At 38.7% G+C, this 18,119-nt stretch overlaps 1 protein-coding gene across 10 annotated transcripts in view; it reads right to left on the bottom strand.

Moving 5' to 3' along the window:
* The window catches only part of BAZ2B (bromodomain adjacent to zinc finger domain 2B), a 334,995-nt gene that overhangs the window by 143,105 nt on the left and 173,771 nt on the right, over positions 1-18,119 (bottom strand). For all 10 annotated transcript variants that reach the window (XM_044978298.1, XM_044978304.1, XM_044978306.1 and 7 more), the window contains one exon: positions 13,105-13,257. In XM_044978298.1, coding sequence (XP_044834233.1) covers positions 13,105-13,255 — 151 coding nt within the window. In that variant the 5' untranslated portion in view covers positions 13,256-13,257. The remainder of the gene's footprint in view (positions 1-13,104; positions 13,258-18,119) is intronic.

Here is an 18,119-nt window from a genome sequence, read left to right on the forward strand (position 1 = left end):
TCCATTAGGAGCTGTTTCAGCCTAATGTCTCTTTCCCTCTTAGTGCGAGGCTTGAAAGCCTTGCAAATTGGGCACTTAGTAGATAAGTGCGACTCTCCTAAGCACTTCAAACAGGAGCTATGAGGATCTCCTGCAGGCATAGGCCTGCGGCAGGCCGAGCACGGCTTGAAACCCGGGGAGCCGGGCATACGCTCCGGTCCCGGGTGCGGGTGGGGCTAACTCCTGAACCCGCTAACTATCTAACACTAAACTGATTTTAAACTATCAAAACAAGAAAACCTAAGCTAAGCTAAGAACTATGTACAACTTTTTACAGAGAAAAACTATGAGGAAGCTAGGGAAGCGGAGGTCAGACAAGCTGCACTCCGCTGTTCCAACGACCGACACGGGCGGTAAGAAGGAACTGAGGGTCGGGTGGGTCGGCTGAGGTATATATGCGGTGCCGTTATGGCGCCACTCCAGGGGGCGCTCAGCCGACCCACTGGGGTTGCTAGGGTAAAAGTCTTCCGATGAAAGTGCACGCGGCGCGCACACACCTAACTGGAATGGATATGAGCAATCACTCGAAGAAGAATCACAATTTTTTAAGGTTACTGAATTGGAAAAGATGAAGAACACAATGAGAATAAGACTTCTGAGATAATTAAACCTGTACGCACAATACTTACTCCTGTGAGTAATTCCATTCGTTTCAATGGAACTAGATCATTCTAGTGAGTAAGTTATGTAGGATCAATCTTATTTTTTTAAAAACCTTTTGAATATGATAGATTTCATCCTATAAGCAAAACACAATTTACAAATATTAATTAAACCTCACTAGCTTTTGAGCTTACTTTACCAATGGCTAAAGAGAACTAACTGTTCAGAAAGGTTAAGTGACTTACCCACAGTCACACACACACAGTCAGTGACAGAGTTAGGCATAAAACAGAGTCCCAATTTCCAGTTCCCTACTCTAACCATTAGGCAGCATTCCAATGCAATTAAATGTTAATCAGAAACAAAAGTAAGTGTTGAGGTGCTATGAAATTCTGAACAACACAGAAACGTTGGATGTCAAACTACTTGAAAGGTAAGAAATCGACAAAAAAAGGATGCAGACTTAAGATGAGTGTGCATTCTGGACAAATTTCTTCACAAGGGGATAATTAATGCATTGAATAGTGTACCAATGGAAGTAATAGAAGCTGAAGCCTTACCTATCAGTGTATGTGAACATATGTTTTTGTATGTGCGTTTTTTATTTCTTCATTTTTAAAGAAAGCCAGACAAGCAGTAAAGGAATGGAGGAAAGCCTCAAGTAGGGAGGCAGACTGATGTAAAACAGAAGCACAGTTGACTAAAAAATGTTTAGTTTTACAGTGCTACAGTTGCAACTGGTACATGTTTTTTCTGAATATGAGGGGGGAGAAACAATAGGAGTCATCAGTTTACCTGAGGATTAAAAACACTGCTGAAGATCATGAGCTCAGCAGGTAAAATTAAAGAGTTTATGAAGGTCATAGAAACTACTGGCAATTCAATAAATTATGAATAAAAAGAAAACTAATTGCAACATATCTACATGCACAAACATATTCACATTAAACTCCTTGTACGTCTTGTCAGCACTAAATGTTGCGTCAGGGAAATCCATCGCTAAGCATTAGAAAGTTTACAGATATTATCTGTTGTGCCTTCTGGCTCCACCATAGCAGGCTCCTATTCTTGCTGGAGGAGCCTCCTCCTTCTGTTCCAGAAGAATTTTCATTAATACAGCATCTTCACCTGACACCCTAGAAGAACCTGATTTAATACTATTCTTTCTTATTTGTCATTTTCCTTCAAGCCATTTTCTTCTTTTCTTATTCTTGTTTTTTCAATTTCCCCACAGTCCTCTCTCTCCCTCTCTTTATAATAATTAAGAGTTATAGAGTAACAAATTTGCATGGGGTTTTTCCAAAAAGAGAGAATCCCTGCCATGAAAAGATTGCAGTCTAGAAGCCAGATACTGTCACCCTTTCTCATGCTGGGTAGTTCCTTACTCTGCAAGCAGTCCTACTTAGGTACAGAGCTCAGCCAGGTGAAAGTAGAGTAGCAGTATCTGGCCTTGTATCAGAAAAATAAAGGAAATGAAGACAAAATAAGAGGGGGCAGGGAAGGGAGAGATGAGGGTTAAAACAAAGTTAATGTGAACTGTAATCTATTCATAGATTCCAAGGCCAGAAGAGATCATTGGGATCATCTAGGCTGATTCCTGTATAACACAAGCAATAAAAATTTCCCCAAAGAATTACTAGAGCTTTTTAAAATTTTAAAACTGGCTGTGATAGAGAATCCACCAGGAATTGGTTAATTACTCTCACTGTTAAACATTTACGCCTTATTTCCAGTCTGAATTTGTCTAGATTCAACTTCCAGCCACTGGATCATGTTACACCTTTCTCTGCTAGATTGAAGAGCCTATTATTAAATAGTTGTTCCCCATGTAGATACTTAGACTAATCAAGTCACTCCTTAAGCTTTTCTTTGTTAAAATAAATAGATTGAGATTGAGGATGAAGCTGGTAAATCCATTTATTTATTTTAAATTGTGAATAAGGTGGGGAAAGAGGGAAGGAGCAGACAGAGCAGGAGCAGAGATCCGCAGTGGAAGACAAGGTTCAAGTGTTTTTTAAGCAAGACTTCAAAGATCAACAAAGAGATGATTGGAACACTGGAAGTGAGCAAAGGGGCAAGTGTAGCTGCCAGCCTTGAATGCCCATTTGTCTGCTTCTCCCACATATGTATTTGAGCTTTCTTAACAACTGCCTATTATAACTGGAACTTCCTCCCTGAATTTACCCATAAGGCAGCTACCTTCTCCTACTTCATGACCCACTTCTGCTGTGATGCGTACAAGAATTCTGTCATGGTGAGGTTAGGCAGTAGCCAGGCTGGTTGGATTTCTCCCTCTCAAAATTTTTCAAATGATCTAGAACCTCAAGTTGTACAACAGCCAACCTGCATACCCATGTGATCATACCAAGGGAAACCACTAGAGCACTTTGCAAATTACAAAAGGAGGAAGGTGTTCCAGCCACCATTACGGGCAGTAAAAAGGAACTGAGAGGACACAGGGCTGGCGGCGCCTCATATACCGGAGCATGAGCTCTGCGGGAACAGGATTCCGGATACCACTAAGAGAAAAATCTCTGGCAGCCATGCACGTGGGCATGCACACACCTAACATAGAATTGACATGAGCAAGCATTCAAAGGAGAATGTTTTTATAATATAACTCACTTAACATAAACAAAGGCAAAACATGTGAGAGTTTCAAATAGGGCCTTTTGAAAAAAAATTACTATGTGGTAACTGAGCCATTCTTTAATGTGCCTAGAAAACAGAAGCTATCAATTTTTAAATATGTATTTAAAAATATGTTCAAATTGGAACTGTCCTTCCATTTGTCCTCAAAGCAAAGTTCTCTTACAACAAACTGGATTATAACAACATTTTCCTTCCAAAATAATCATTATCTTTCTTTTCTAAGATACTTTAAGATTCTGATTGTAGATGAATAATTTTTTTTTGTTTTTGTCCCTATTTAAGTTGCTGGCTTACTGTGTGCAGGTTTTGCATAATGAAATTTAATACAAAACTGCATTGCCTAAGACTCTTGACTTACATTTTAATAGGTTGAATATTTTTGAGCAGAGCTTTTGAAATTCTAGTAGCCAGTACACAGATAAATGATTGAAAGCATTACCCCAAAGGCCAGCATCCGTTTCTACAACGCTGGTGTCTTAGTAACAAGGAATGATAACTGCAAATGCCTTTATTAATATTAATGAACTTCATGCTGAAATAGAACAATGCTTTTCAAAAGAATTAAAAAAAGGGATAAATACTTAACTAATGCCTTAAATATAAAGCATCAGTGAACAAAATCATTCACCTATCAGTAGAAGTACAAAAATGATTAGCTAGATATTTTTGGAAACAAAATTTAAAATACTAGCGTGCCAAGACATTCTATCTTATGGAGAATCCAGGAGACCACTTACTGTGACAGAAATGAATGTATGTTATTTTCTCTGTTTTTCAAAGTTCTTTAATCTTTACACTGCAATAAAATCTTGTTGCAACATGTCTTCCAACATTAGGCTCTAGCTCTTTCAAATTGTATGCATAATTTCACAGCATTGGTGATTGTGCCTGCAGTGTAACAAGCTGAAAACTGTGGCTAATCAACAGAAAAGGTTGTATTCCCAAGTAAAGGTCACATACTTTAATTAACATTTGTAAAAATGGAGTGAAACAAACAAAGTGAACTGCATCTAAAATGTTTGTAAATTAAACTGAGCCTTAAAATGCAGCTCAAAAAACTGGCTAAAGTATTAAAATATTTACACACAAAATATTTACATACAAAAGCTTGCATAGTGTTATAGTTAAGAATCAAAATTTACATTTTCACACACACTCTCATTATGGAATCACAGAAGATCATGATGAAGTTACAAAGATAAATTCCATTTCTAAATCTCAATTTTTAACTACCCCTTATAATTGGGGGGGGGAGAGGGGGTCTTAAATTTTTGGCTTAATTGGCAAAATTGAGTGCCTAAAGTTAAGCTCCTACCGCCAGATCCTATATCAAGTGAAGTTAGTGGAAAGGCTATCATGTTTCAGCAGATAATTAAGGCCCAAATCCTTATGCACATGCTTAACTTCAAGTGCAATGGGTAGCAAATGGAACTCCTCGTGAATAAAGTTAAGCACATTCATAAGCATATATAGAAATGTAGCCTAAATGGCCAGATTTTTAAGAGTGCTGAGTATACAGCCGTTCCTAATAAAGTCCATGGGAACTGCTGAGTGCTCAACACTTATGAAAAAAAATTGACTTATTATTTAGGAATATGAATATGAATTTAGGAACCTACCTATAGGGTCCTGAAAATCCTGATATTTATTTTCTTTAAATGTAGATTTTATTGAAGACATATCTATATAAAATCAGACTAAAATTACACATTTCCAGAATACACTCAAACCCATGTAGTAATTTTTATACTTTGCATGTTTAATCTTAGTCTACAGACTTTTTTTTTTTCTTTTTTATCAGAGGGGTAGCCGTGTTAGTCTGGATCTGTAAAAGCAGCAGAGTCCTGTGGCACCTTATAGACTAACAGACGTTTTGGAGAATGAGCTTTCGTGGGTGAATACCCACTTCATCAGATGCATGTAGTTGCATCCGACGAAGTGGGTATTCACCCACGAAAGCTCATGCTCCAAAACGTCTGTTAGTCTATAAGGTGCCACAGGACTCTTTGCTGCTTTTACAGACTTTTTTTTAAAAGTCTGAAGAATATAAGTCAAATATTTTAAGTTATATGACTCTGATTTTTTGCTATATTTGCTTTCATGTTACTCAAAAATTACCTTTAAAAGTTAGAACCTGTTGTGAACATAGTATATGTAACATGTTTATTACGATTACTAATTATGTATATTTCTGTAGCATGCTCTACTGGCACTGTAGGCACATAGATTTGAACAGTCCTGTTCCAAAAAAATTTACAGTTTAAAAGACAAGACTGAAGCCTGAATGAGGTAGGGGCCCTGTGGGGGAAAAAAATAGCGTGTGATCATGTAACTGAAGACTATCATACAGGCTATGCACAAACAGGGCAAATTAAGATTGCACAAGCAACCTTAATTCTGGCATTTCCTAACTTCTGAACACCTAACTTTGCAATGTTAACCTTTTTAATGCATTTTTTGGATGTCCTACATTAAATGTTTTGCGTAATACTAGAGGAGAGTAAAGTATCAAGTCTTGTCAGTGTCACAGGTGGAAGAAACATTCAGGGCCTCTAACTCACAGCTGTGCTTTTATGAGATTACTACCACAAACTCCACCCACCTCTCTCAAAATTCACATTTAATGGGGGAAAAAAGGCTTTTCAATGTTTTTAAAACACCTAAAGAGTGGTGTTTCGCAAAAAATGTAGATCCTGTAGCCACTCAGCATATAGAAGTATTAATAAATTCATGGGAGTCTGTGCAAAGGACCGCAGGCTGAAGCCCAAATGTTTGGCAAAAATGAGTTTGACAAAAGCACTGAAGTCAAAGGCAATGGAGTTACACAGTTTACATTTTATTTACCAAATCTGCTCTTACTCAACATTGCAGCTGCTAAAGGATAATTTGGAATTGAGGTGGAGGGACATGAAAATAGTTGGAACTTAACTTTACAAATTCTTTGTTGCTATAATTTTAGCTATGTAAATTGGAAATCATCTAACTCTTCAATTAAAGCTATCCTCTTAGTTTGGGAATCTATGTTCACCGTCCCATGATTCAATTTGGGAGAAATCCTGAACTCCGAGAAGATTAATGAATCTGACCTTGGCAGACGCTCTTGGTTTAATAAAGAATTATTTACATTGATGTTTTATAAGAAGTTAATGAACTTCCTTTATTTAATTCCTCAAAGAGGTCAGACTGTTTAACCAGGATTTTTCTGAAGTTTCTTTACTACTCATATCACCAAAATATTAAGGGAATTGCTCATCTTTCATTAGTTTTGCTTTGGGTCCAGTCCTGCAACATTCACAAAAGTTTAACCACTGAATTACAGAAAGGATTATTCATGTAAGTAAACACTTGCAAAAGTGCTGACATCTCACCAAGGTGCAAAAATTTATTTTCCTTTACAGTGTTCTTTATTATTTTTCACCAATAGATGATGAGATAAAAAGGCATCAAACAATCTACTCCATTGCTTTTTTCATATTCAGTGATTAAAAACATAGCAGCAAATAAAACCACCATAAACTTTTGCATCACTATTATTGTACTCCACCTAAATTGCATACATAGGACTGTTGTATTTTTCTCTATATAGTCTCACACATACTTTTCCCATTTGAACTGGGAGAACCCAAAAATAACTTATTTGTTATATAATTTTTTAGCACTGCATATAGAATTCCAGTCTTCTATTTTAGGGATTTGTATGATATGGGTACTGAAGTTTATTACACAGACTGCAGTAGTCAATAGTCTGGTAAGTAAAGGAAATAATTATACTGAACTGGAGGAAATGTGAACCTCCCTAATTGTGCCTCTCAAATTGTATGCACAGATTAAAGTGTTTTTGACTTCATGCCCTTGAAAACAATAATTGCTTATGCTGAAGAAACCTGAGCAATTATTAGACCTGGGAGAACTATATTGGTAAAAGATGTAATATAATTAACACAATGGAACTGATGAACCCACAATCGGTGCTTTTTAAGAAGTTACATGTATGAATGAGATCTGAGGTTGGAAACTGAAACAAAAGGTGAATATTTTATTTCATCTTCTCCACTTAGAATATGTTGCAAATTAAATGTAGGAGTGATTTAATGAAACCATGATACCAACTGTATGTGTATTGTGGCAAAAAAATAAAATAATGAATAAAATAAGTACAAGCTTTGTTGCTTTGGCTGCAGTTTAGAAACAGAGCTAAATATTTTTGGGGAAATTTCTCTACAACACAGCAACTCTTAAGTAAAAACTTGAGGTACCCTTCCAAATGTAAACTGTAATATGTTATGCCACTGAGACTGAAGGATGAATCACCTATAAAGTTTATGGGGGAGAAAAAGGTTACAGCAAATCGGATTCCAGGCTGTTTGTAAGATTACAACATGCCTATAGGAAAAAATACACTTTTATGACTAGGGGGTAAACAAAAAGTCTGCGCTCAAACCAAACAGAATGAACTATTCATGGTATACTGGAGTTTCTGACGCTCTCCACTGCCATGATCTGTGAGACAGTAGGATAAAAACTGATGATTTAAAAAAAGAAAAAAAAAAGTTTTTTTTTAATTTAAATTGGATTTTTATTTAAAACTAAACAAGTTTATAAACCCAATTAAAATTAAATTTGAAATTGACAACCTGTGTTAAAGCCAAAGCATCTTATAATTTATTAAAATCATTTAAATTAAATATAAAAAATATTATTAAAGCAGTACAGGTTTGCTGCTAGGCTTTAAAGGAAGTCAAACCACTGAACTGGTGAAAGTGATTGCCAAAGCACCTTGAATCCAAGTGCTAAACAAGCTTTTGACAGCACTAGCCTCTTCTGCTGAAGCAGAGAGAATATTTTCTTCATTTCAGTTTATTCAACTATATCAGTTCAATGACTAGTTAATTTCAAAGTTTAGTTCATTCAGAGTTGAGTAACCAGTTGGGAGCTGAAAAGACAGGAAAGCTTGTTTTCCTCTCCCAATCTATGAACAAAAACCAGATGAGAGACAATTCTCTACTAGTTCTAAAATCTTGAAGGAGACAGTGTCCAGAAACAATCTGTTCAATTCCCTACCTATAGATTATATTTCCTCTGTTCAATAAAATCAATTTTAAATGCAAAACATATTTTGATGAACTTTTTTTTTATTTATCCAGCACATTAAAGGTAGTTTTACTTAACAGAAAAATTAAATTAAGTTTTTGCACATTTTTAAATTATTTAAATTTCCATTCAAATAGAGATTGACACAAATCACAAATAAAAATCATCTAGTAAATAAGAACTGCATTATTCACCACTTCCTATTAAAAAAAAAGTTAAAAAAAATCAAGAATCTGAATAACTAAACTACATAATCACTTAAATAAATGTAAATAGATATAGTGTGTCTTTGTTAGCAAAAAGAAACACCAATTTAGGCTAACCTTAGTTGCAAATCAAAATGTTTTAATGGTTACCAACCAATGTGAAGTAAAAAAACAGTTACTAACCTGTTCTGTAACTGTTTTTCTTTGAGACACGATGCACATGTCCATTTCACTTCAGGTGTGTGCGTGCATAGAAACCAGAAATGTTTTTCCCATAGCACTCGTTGGGGTGGCATATGCGTCCTGTGCACGCTCATGCTGCTAGCCAATGGCATAAAGGGATCAGAGCCACCCCAAACCTCCATCAGTTCCTTCGTACTGGATATTAGTAAGTTAGATGGTGATACAGAGGGAAAGAAGGTGGGACATGGAATGGACACGTACAACACATCTTGAAGAACAACAGTTACACAATTTGTTAGTAACTATTTTTCCTTCTTTGAGTGATTCCACATGTCCATTCCACTCCAGGTGATTCACAAGTTGTTCAGCCAGGAGGTGAGGTTTGGAATCTACTTTAACAGAGACTAACACTGCTCGTCCAAATTTGGCATCATCTCTTGACTTTTGAGATACAGTGAAAAGTTTATGAAGTTAGGCACCAACAACCAGGTTACTGCTTTGCAAATGTCCCCTATAGATACATGACCCAGAAATGTAGCTGAAGCCCCATGAGCTCTTGGAGAGTAGCATGGGGCCTCTGAAAATGACATCAGGATACGTATGATCTCACCTCTGACTCCAAAGAAGAGCCAAATAACCCGACAGCCATGGTGGTACAGTACAGTACATGCCGTGCAGGTGATTCAGATCTGACCCGACCTGATTAGTACCAGGGAAAGCATTCTTGGTTTACGCTAAGAGGATACCAGATAGCTAGGCCGGAACTCTGTAGAAGTCTTGCTTGCCATCGGTACCAAGGTCTGTTGCACCAAAACTGAAGTGGAGTGGAACAACACTGCTGATGAAGTAGGTACTAGAGCTTGTGAAGTAGATGGTGCCAATAACTACATCCAACACAATCGGAGAATCCAGTACCAAGAGGCTGCATCTGCCTCTTGCATTGTCAGTACCAAGAGACCAGTATAAGCAGATGTCTGCTGCATAGATAAAGTAGAAAGTGTAGTCAATAGAATCAATCTCAATGGTCCTCAGGTTGGAGCTGAAGTCATCACCTCTGCCTGATGGGTCAAGGAAGCATGAAATACTGGGGAGCGCCTAGCCAGAGCTGGTGCTCTACCTCTGGTATCCACACTCCTGCTTGAGAGTCCCACCAGAAACCTTGGGCTTGTCTACACGGTACTACAGCCCAGACTTCTGGGGTGTGATCTGTACAGTGTTCTAATGCATTGCACTCCAACTGCCCTGTGTAGACCCTGCTGGAGCAAACTCCTGGTTCCCATTAATGCGGTCCTCTTTTAAACAGGGTTAATGCAAACTAGGTACCTTTTAGTTTGTGCCAGTAGGATCTACACAGCTAGAGCACTCTACAAATCACACACTCCTAGTCTGGACTGTGGCACTGAGCAGACAAGCCCTTAGATCCCCTAGAAGAAAGTGGCCTTCTAGCTCTAGAGGCACATAAGTCATCCATCTTCATCTCCTTACACAGTACCAGGGAAGGGAAAAAATGGCTTTTTCTCCCTTCTGAAAATCTCTGATGAGGAGACACTGCAATGTCCAGAGGCGTGCTCTCAGGTGGAATGGAGCCTCTCAATGCATGTACCAAGCAACTTGGTTCTGAAAGAGGATGCAGGCAGCTTACATTAGAATGTGAGAAAGCCTCACCTTCCTATCTTTCTTAGTCCGAGGCTTAAGCCTCCTGCAAAAAAGGCATCCATTCTGAACATGACCCTCAAGTACACACTTAGGCACCGAGAGTAAGGGTTAACAACTACCATGAACTTCTTACAGCTATCATAGGGTTTTTGAGGCCAGAGACCTAGGCATGCCCTGATACCAAGTGTCCATGCAGAGAAAAACGTCTGATGCTCTTCAGTCAAAACGCACTCCACCCCAGCTTCCGGAAAACTAAACTAAATTAATGAGTACCACAATAAAACTATGGAACTAACTACTGACCCTGTTTACTAAGTTTAATAAACTTTCTCTAGAGGAGAGAGAGAAAGAGAGAGAGAGAGAGAGAGAGATTGTATAGATAAGCAGAGACACTCAGAATTCTGGCCACAGGCAGTGAAAAGCAACTGAGGGAGTCAGGGTAGCTCCTTTACCAGTACGAGTGTTAGGAGGGCAAACACATTGCCCTGATGGGTGTCTGCTATGAGAAGACACACACACACACACACACACAGAATGGACATTTGCAATCACTCAAAGAGCCTTTCTTCAGACAAATAACTAAAATGTACAAATGCAAAACATTATTAAAATAGATTTAAATCAAAGTTTCCTGCTTGCTTATTTGAATGATAATCAAAAATGCGGATTTAAATTGCTTTGATTTAAATCAATCTACACTGCTCTCGGACAAAAAGGAAACAATGGTCTCATATAAAGTATAAAGTCAACAATCAGAAGAAAAGCTAGTGAAACATCTACATGCTGACTCAAAAGTTATGCAAAGGACTACTGAATTTTCTAATGAAGACAAAATAAACTTAGATATTGTACTATCCTAAACATAAAAACTACCACTTTATTCTCGCCTTAAAAAGATCTTTATTGTACTTATTAAATTGTGAGCAAGTTACCAAAATACTTCTAAAAATATACTATACTACAGGAGACACACACAGACAACATAAATAGGGTAAACAGAGAAGAAAACTCTGGTAAATCCTCAATGTGGCCTAAGAGATTTTAGTCACATGTAAATTAACTCCTACTGTATGTTAGGAAACCACCATATAACCAAAACCTTACAATTGCAAGTGGCGGAGGCCAATGAGGATGGACACACACATCTGGATTTTTTGGAACAGTGTGGAAAAAGAAGAGACCCTCATCAGCTTAGCTGGTCCATTTAAAGTGAGACGCTCCTCTAGTGGCTTCTTTTCGAGCAATTACAAAGAAATATTGTTGCGATACTGCCTCAGATACAGCAGACTACTTTATTTTTTATATTCTCCAGCGCAAAGCTGAGAGTGAGTGGTACTAGGCTGGGACAGAAAGAACACACTGGTTTTAAGTGATCAGGACAGGAGAGTTCTTCAGTTTGATGGAATAGGTTTCAGCCAATTCCACTAGAAGGAACTACATTTGCTTTGGACTATGGTCAGCTACTTGTATCATAAGGTCCTATCTACAGACGTTTTCATTTGCTGTGCTTTATTAGGACCTTCAACATTAATAAAGCTAACAGACTTTACATGAACTTTCCCTAGAAAGAAAGGAGAAAGCATTGCAAGTTTCTATTATACAGCTGACTGACATCTTCATATTCTAGATCAGGGGTCAGCAACCTTTCAGAAGTGGTGTGCCGAGTCTTCATTTATTCACTCTAATTTAAGGTTTCGCATGCCAGTAATACATTTTAATGTTTTTAGAAGGTCTCTTTCTATAAGTCTATAATATATAACTAAACTATTGTTGTATGTAAGTAAATAAGGTTTTAAAAATGTTTAAGAAGCTTAATTTAAAATTAAATTAAAATGAAGACCCCCGCGGACTAGTGGCCAGGACCTGGGCAGTGTGAGTGCACTGAAAATCAGCTTGCGTGCCGCCTTCGGCACACGTGCCATAGGTTGCCTACCCATGTTCTAGATCTTCCCTGGGTAGGGAGATCCTGAAAGGTTGGTTTATTCATGAGTTGTTATTCCAGAGATAGAGATAAAATGACACTTGCACTCCTACGTCCAGTTGAGATCTCCCCCATATGGCTTTCCCAGCTGAGTTTGGATGGCCAGAACACAGTAATTTCAGACGGTGATGTTTGAAAATCCAAAAATTTGACCAGGAGGTCCATAAGAGAAAGCCTTTCTCCTACCTCATCAGAGGACACAGAATTAGGGTAGTGACTGGGCTTAACTCTGACTAAGAGATGTACATTCAGGAACCTGAACTTTAGTTTTATCAGGTCTATCCCTAAAAATTCTATCCCTGTGTACAATATATGTACACTTGGGATCGGCTGCACTGATTTTTCATGTTGATCTTTTCTGCGATACTAGTGAGGTTGCTTTATAAATTAAACAGTCTTTTAGAGTTAGCAAAGCATCATTTTCAATCTTTTGGAGGTAATGGTTTCTTCTTGAGGGTTATGTTCAGAATGGATGCCTTTTTTGCAGGGGGCTAAAACACAAAGAACTTCAGCCTGATATGCAGTTTACTCTGTATCTTTGTCTTAAAAGATTTGCATTTGATGTACCAGTTTTACCTTATTATTATGCTTAATCCTGTAATACATGCAGCATTCTGAAATTGCCTAAAATATGCTACATACATGTAAATCATACTGCAAATTAATAAAGTATAATTAATTAAGAATATTTACCGCATGTGTTGATTGTGGAGCTAAGTGATGCAGCTCCAGTGGAAAGGCCACCTTTTGAAACCGCTGATGCTACAGAAGGTGTAGAAGATGCAGGAGAGGAAGTAGCTGTAGTAGAGGAGGCTGATGATGTTAGTCGCTCTCCTGACTCCATATCTGTAAGAAACAGAACATAAGAAAGAGAACAAATATTTTTCTACTCATTAAGGAAATGAATGACAGGCGAATTGTAGGGAAACCACCCACCAAAATACAAATATACATGGAATTACACCTAAGATGTTTAAAGACAGTTAGCGAAGGAATAAATTAAAAGAACAAATTTATAATCCATCAAAAAGTTAAACAAAAAAACCCAGGAAATTATCTTCTGCAAAGATTAAAAGGACAGTGCAAAGTTTTTAGATAATTCCGTTATACGAGAATGATTTATTTAAATTCTGCTTTTTCTGGGTCTTATTTTATTTAACGACTTTCTTCTGTATTTGTAACTGCACAGGCATTAGCTGTTCCCAGTACATTTTAAGAAAAAGTAACTGAAGTGAATATAATTTGTACATTGTAAAATGTTTAATATTAAAAAAAACAGTTTACTAAAATCAGAATTGTAGCTGCTTTAAAGAAGCTAGTTATTTCCTTTCCACATAAGATCCTTATCCAGCATCTTCCCTGCTAGCTAGAGCAGGTGTAATGCACTATATATGTGCACTAAATGGTCTGGCACCTACTTATCCAAAAGATAGCTTCTTTTCCTGTGTCATACCGGGGGCATGGCTCAGCCTTCACGTCGCACTCCCTCTCAGTACCCAGCCCACGCCAGGAAAGCTAATAATCCAATCAGTGGACAAAATTTGGTGATGAATCCTGGTCACATGCCACCTGAGGCATGCTGCCCATATGCTAAGATGACGACTGCGACATTTGCAATCAGCAGAAACACCCCAATTCGGTGAGAAAGAGTTGGGTCAGCCAGCAGTGTGTTCTCTAGGGCAGCCCCTAAGCTTTGGAACTTGCTCCCTCCTAGATTTGAAACAATGTCCAGGGCACGCGGCAAGGATCATCTGTTCTCCCAAGAGGTGAGAGATTGTGAGGGTTCTGGTGGGAAACTAACTGTAAAGATCTTTAAAAGTTTCTTGTGCTGAGTTTTTATATGTTTATATATTATATACAGCATTTTAAATGTGTTGTGGAGAGTCTAGAGCAAAGGGTAAGGGCCCCCTTTTTAATTAGTGTACAGAGGAAAATAAATAAAATGTATTATCAAAAATAATACCAACAAAATATTAAAACCTGTTGGAAAATTAATTTCTCAGATATATTTATAACAGTTACATTCAGACAAATGAAAGAATAAACATAATGACAAACACATGGAAAACTGCACCAAATGGCCATTTGAGCCAGTCTGTCAAGTCTGCAGGAGATTCAGGATAGAGTTGAAGTGGGGATCACAGTGTCCCCAAACCCCATGATGTTGATCTATTATTACAACTACAGGGAGACCCCAGAGTCCATTCCAATAGTTCTGGGGTCTCCTGTAAATCTGCATTAAGAATGTTGATACCTTTTAGTTTTAAAAACAGTTAGACCTATCCCTTTGTGCAACAACCCCATCATCATGGAAACCCCTCCAGCCTCAGAGTTGATAGCCTGGTTCAACCAGCCCTGGGCTGGGCTGACAACTGGATGGGGATCCCAGGTCTCCGAGTACAGGAATTCTGACTTCAACAACAGCTCAGACACACACTCTCACCCTTAAGCTTTTTAGAACAAGGATTTCCTTTACTGTGCATATTGTACAGGGCAGACACATTGTCAGTTCCAAACAACCAATTAAGTGAACAATAATAATTTCTTAACTGTAAAAGTACAGTTACTCCCGATCTGGTGGTGGAGTGAGTAACTGATGAATTCCCAAATGACTATTTGGAAGGCCAGCATACAGAGCACCTCCACTTGGACCTCGAGTCACTCCCCCTCCTCCACAAATACACAATTTCTTGTGCTATTCGGGCAGTAGAAGGTAAGGATTAAGGAGAAAACAAAACAGGTGAGTAAGTGACCTACTACCAGCTGTGGAGTGTTCACTGCTGGAAATTATGCTACAGGGAATACACAGGACCCAGGCGATATACAGACAGTACGTCCTGCATAATATTTTGCAGGATTTGGCCCAGAAGTATGGCTCTTAGACTAGTTGGGTTTAATTAAATGCTAACTATATTTAACACATTTTTTAATTATAAAGTGTCAGTGTAAATAATTGAAGTTAAACTATAAGTATTGCTGTGTCCAAGACTAGATCCTACTTTTTCAAAGTCCATAGAATTCTTTTTATTCTTTCTTGACTTTTTTGAATAAAGATAAATGATTCAGTGCTGTTTTTCATTAAAAAAATAAAGCACAACACTTGCAGCCCAGCATTCATAAGTAAATGCTGTATTAACAAGCTCACATGTGTGCACCAGTGCATAACGTTCAGACGAGTGCTAAAGAAGCCTGCTTGAGTTCCTAATGGCTTAAATACACACAAAGAGGCAAAAACTGCTTAATTCAAAGGGAAAGGAAGATGGACTTGTGTGTAACCAGAATTCTCCAGATATGGGTCTCTCTAAGAGTTATGTGCTATTCAACTCAATCAGCAGTTCTTAAGGCAGTTTCATCATTAGTGGGCTCATACACACTGACTTATGAATGTGATGTCCCAGAGTTATAAAAACACCATCTTTCCCTGACCCTGCTCAGTTCCTCTGTTTCTTGTAAACAGAATACTCCAAAGACGCATGGGAAAAGAGAGAATCAACATGGGTCTGTATATACAATGTACTTGGAACATATTGGTACCAAGTAAGTAATCCACATTTCTCCTTCATGAAATTGCCTCTGAACAAGTTGCAGCCTTACAACCTTATTAAATTTCAGTGAAAGTAGTGTGACTAAACCAGGGTTGGCAACCTTTGGTACGCGGTCTGGCGGGGTAAGCCCCCTAGCGGGCCGGGCCAGTTTGTTTACCTACCACGTCTGCAGGTTCAGCCGATCGCAGCTCCCACTGGCCGTGGTTCGCCACTCCAGGCCCATGGGGGCTGCGGGATGTGTGGGCTGAGGCTGAGCAGCCAGCACATCCCTCAGCCCGCACTGCTTCCCGCAGACCCCATTGGCCTGGAGCGGCGAACTGCGGCCAGTGGGAGCTGCAATCGGTCAAACCTGCGGATGCGGCAGGTAAACAAACCAACCTGGCCTGCCAGGGGCCTTACCCTGGCAGGCTGTGTGCCAAAGGTTGCTGATCCCTGGACTAAACCCAGTAGTTGGCTTTGAAAACCTCCCCAAAGTCTTTCTGTTGTTAAAACTCTTCACTGCTTAATAAGCCATCTGGATAATCTCTAGGCAAAGAGAGTTCAATGTTTAGAGTTTCTCTCAAGGCTACAAACAAATGGGATGATCTCAAAAAGAGTTTGGTCCTTTGTAAGTAATACAAGGGTCCACTGGCAGATAATTTAGGCTACCAAGCTCCTCATGCATGCTATCAGGCATTGAGGAAAACACTGAAACAAAACAGGATTTGATTTAATTGAAACTGCTTTCACCTTAGGCAGAAACTCTAGATGGGGACACAGCACTATTTTATCTTTGCAATCACTTCTTAAGAAGAGTCCACCATTAAAGTTTGAATTTCGTACACCTTTTAGGCACACTTGATAGCCTCCAAAAAGGAAACTTTAATGAACAAACTATAATGGCCAATACCCCCAATGGCTCAAAGGGAACAGGGCAGGAACCTAGTAAAAACCAAGTTCATCTCCTGAGAACTATCATGCTGATAAATTTGAAGGAAGGCATTACAGGTGTAAAATACCTGGCAAAAATACTTCAGATCCCTAAGGGGTAAAAACTGCACTCTTTTAAACTACACTAATAATGATAAATCTGTAACCTCTTGTATACAAATTAAACCAAGACCTTCAAAACCAAGATGATATTATTAACTATTACCTATTTTTTACTGAGTCAACCTGATATAAGTGACCTTCCTTATTGCCTTCCCTGAGTGTTGTACCTCCTACAAGTCATCCCAATAGTTCTACCCATAAAGAACAAAAAGGAATTACACAGAATATATAGCAATTTTATAGGGCATGGAAACAGAATTTATGGATCCATGGTTAGCTGATAGAAAACAAAACAAGACATTAACTTTCCCAAATGGAAATTCTGTAACTGAGAAACTAATTTAATATAGTGGGAACTAGTTTCATTTTATAGAAACTCAAAACAGCAGCCCCACACAGCCAACCACTGAACCAGCTTATTGGTTTTATTCTTTACAACCTAATTTATTACATAGAAACTTTGCTCCCTCAGGAGATCAGACAACATTGAATCTGCAAATATAGAAACATGCTATCAGATAGCTCAATATAGCGCCAAAATTCTCAATAAACTCTTGGCTACATAGGCTACAAAAGCTCTTCCTACAGGACAGGAGCAAGCTAACTTTACACGATGCAGGAGATGAAAATGCCAGATAACTCCTGACCTTAGACATTTCACGATTAAAGTAAGAAGCTCAAATTTTAAACTCAATCTATCTGCTCAGGATTTCTAATAATTAGACATTTCCTACAGTTACTAAAGGAGACACTCCACAATTGAGAAAGAAGTGTCTGGTTTTTGACCGGAACACCTGGTTGAAAAAGTACCCTGGCGGCTCCAGTCAGCAATGCTGTCTGGGCTGTTAAAAGACTGGTAGGCAGCGCGGTGACTGGCAGGTTTCATGCCTAGGCAGAGGGGCAGTAGGAGGCTTTGCGCACTGCCCCTGCCCATAGGCTCCGCCCCGAGCACCGCCTTCGCAGCTCCCATTGGCTGGGAACAACACCCAATGGGAGCTGCGAAGGCGGCACCTGTGGGCAGGGAACAGCACATAGAACCCCCTGGCTGCGCCTCCGCCTAGAAGCCAGAGGACCATGTCACTGCTTCCTGGGAGCCACCTGAAGTCAATGCTGCCCACAGACCACATCCCA

Source organism: Mauremys mutica, chromosome 10 (assembly GCF_020497125.1).
Source record: "Mauremys mutica isolate MM-2020 ecotype Southern chromosome 10, ASM2049712v1, whole genome shotgun sequence".
Lineage (NCBI taxonomy): Eukaryota > Metazoa > Chordata > Testudines > Geoemydidae > Mauremys > Mauremys mutica.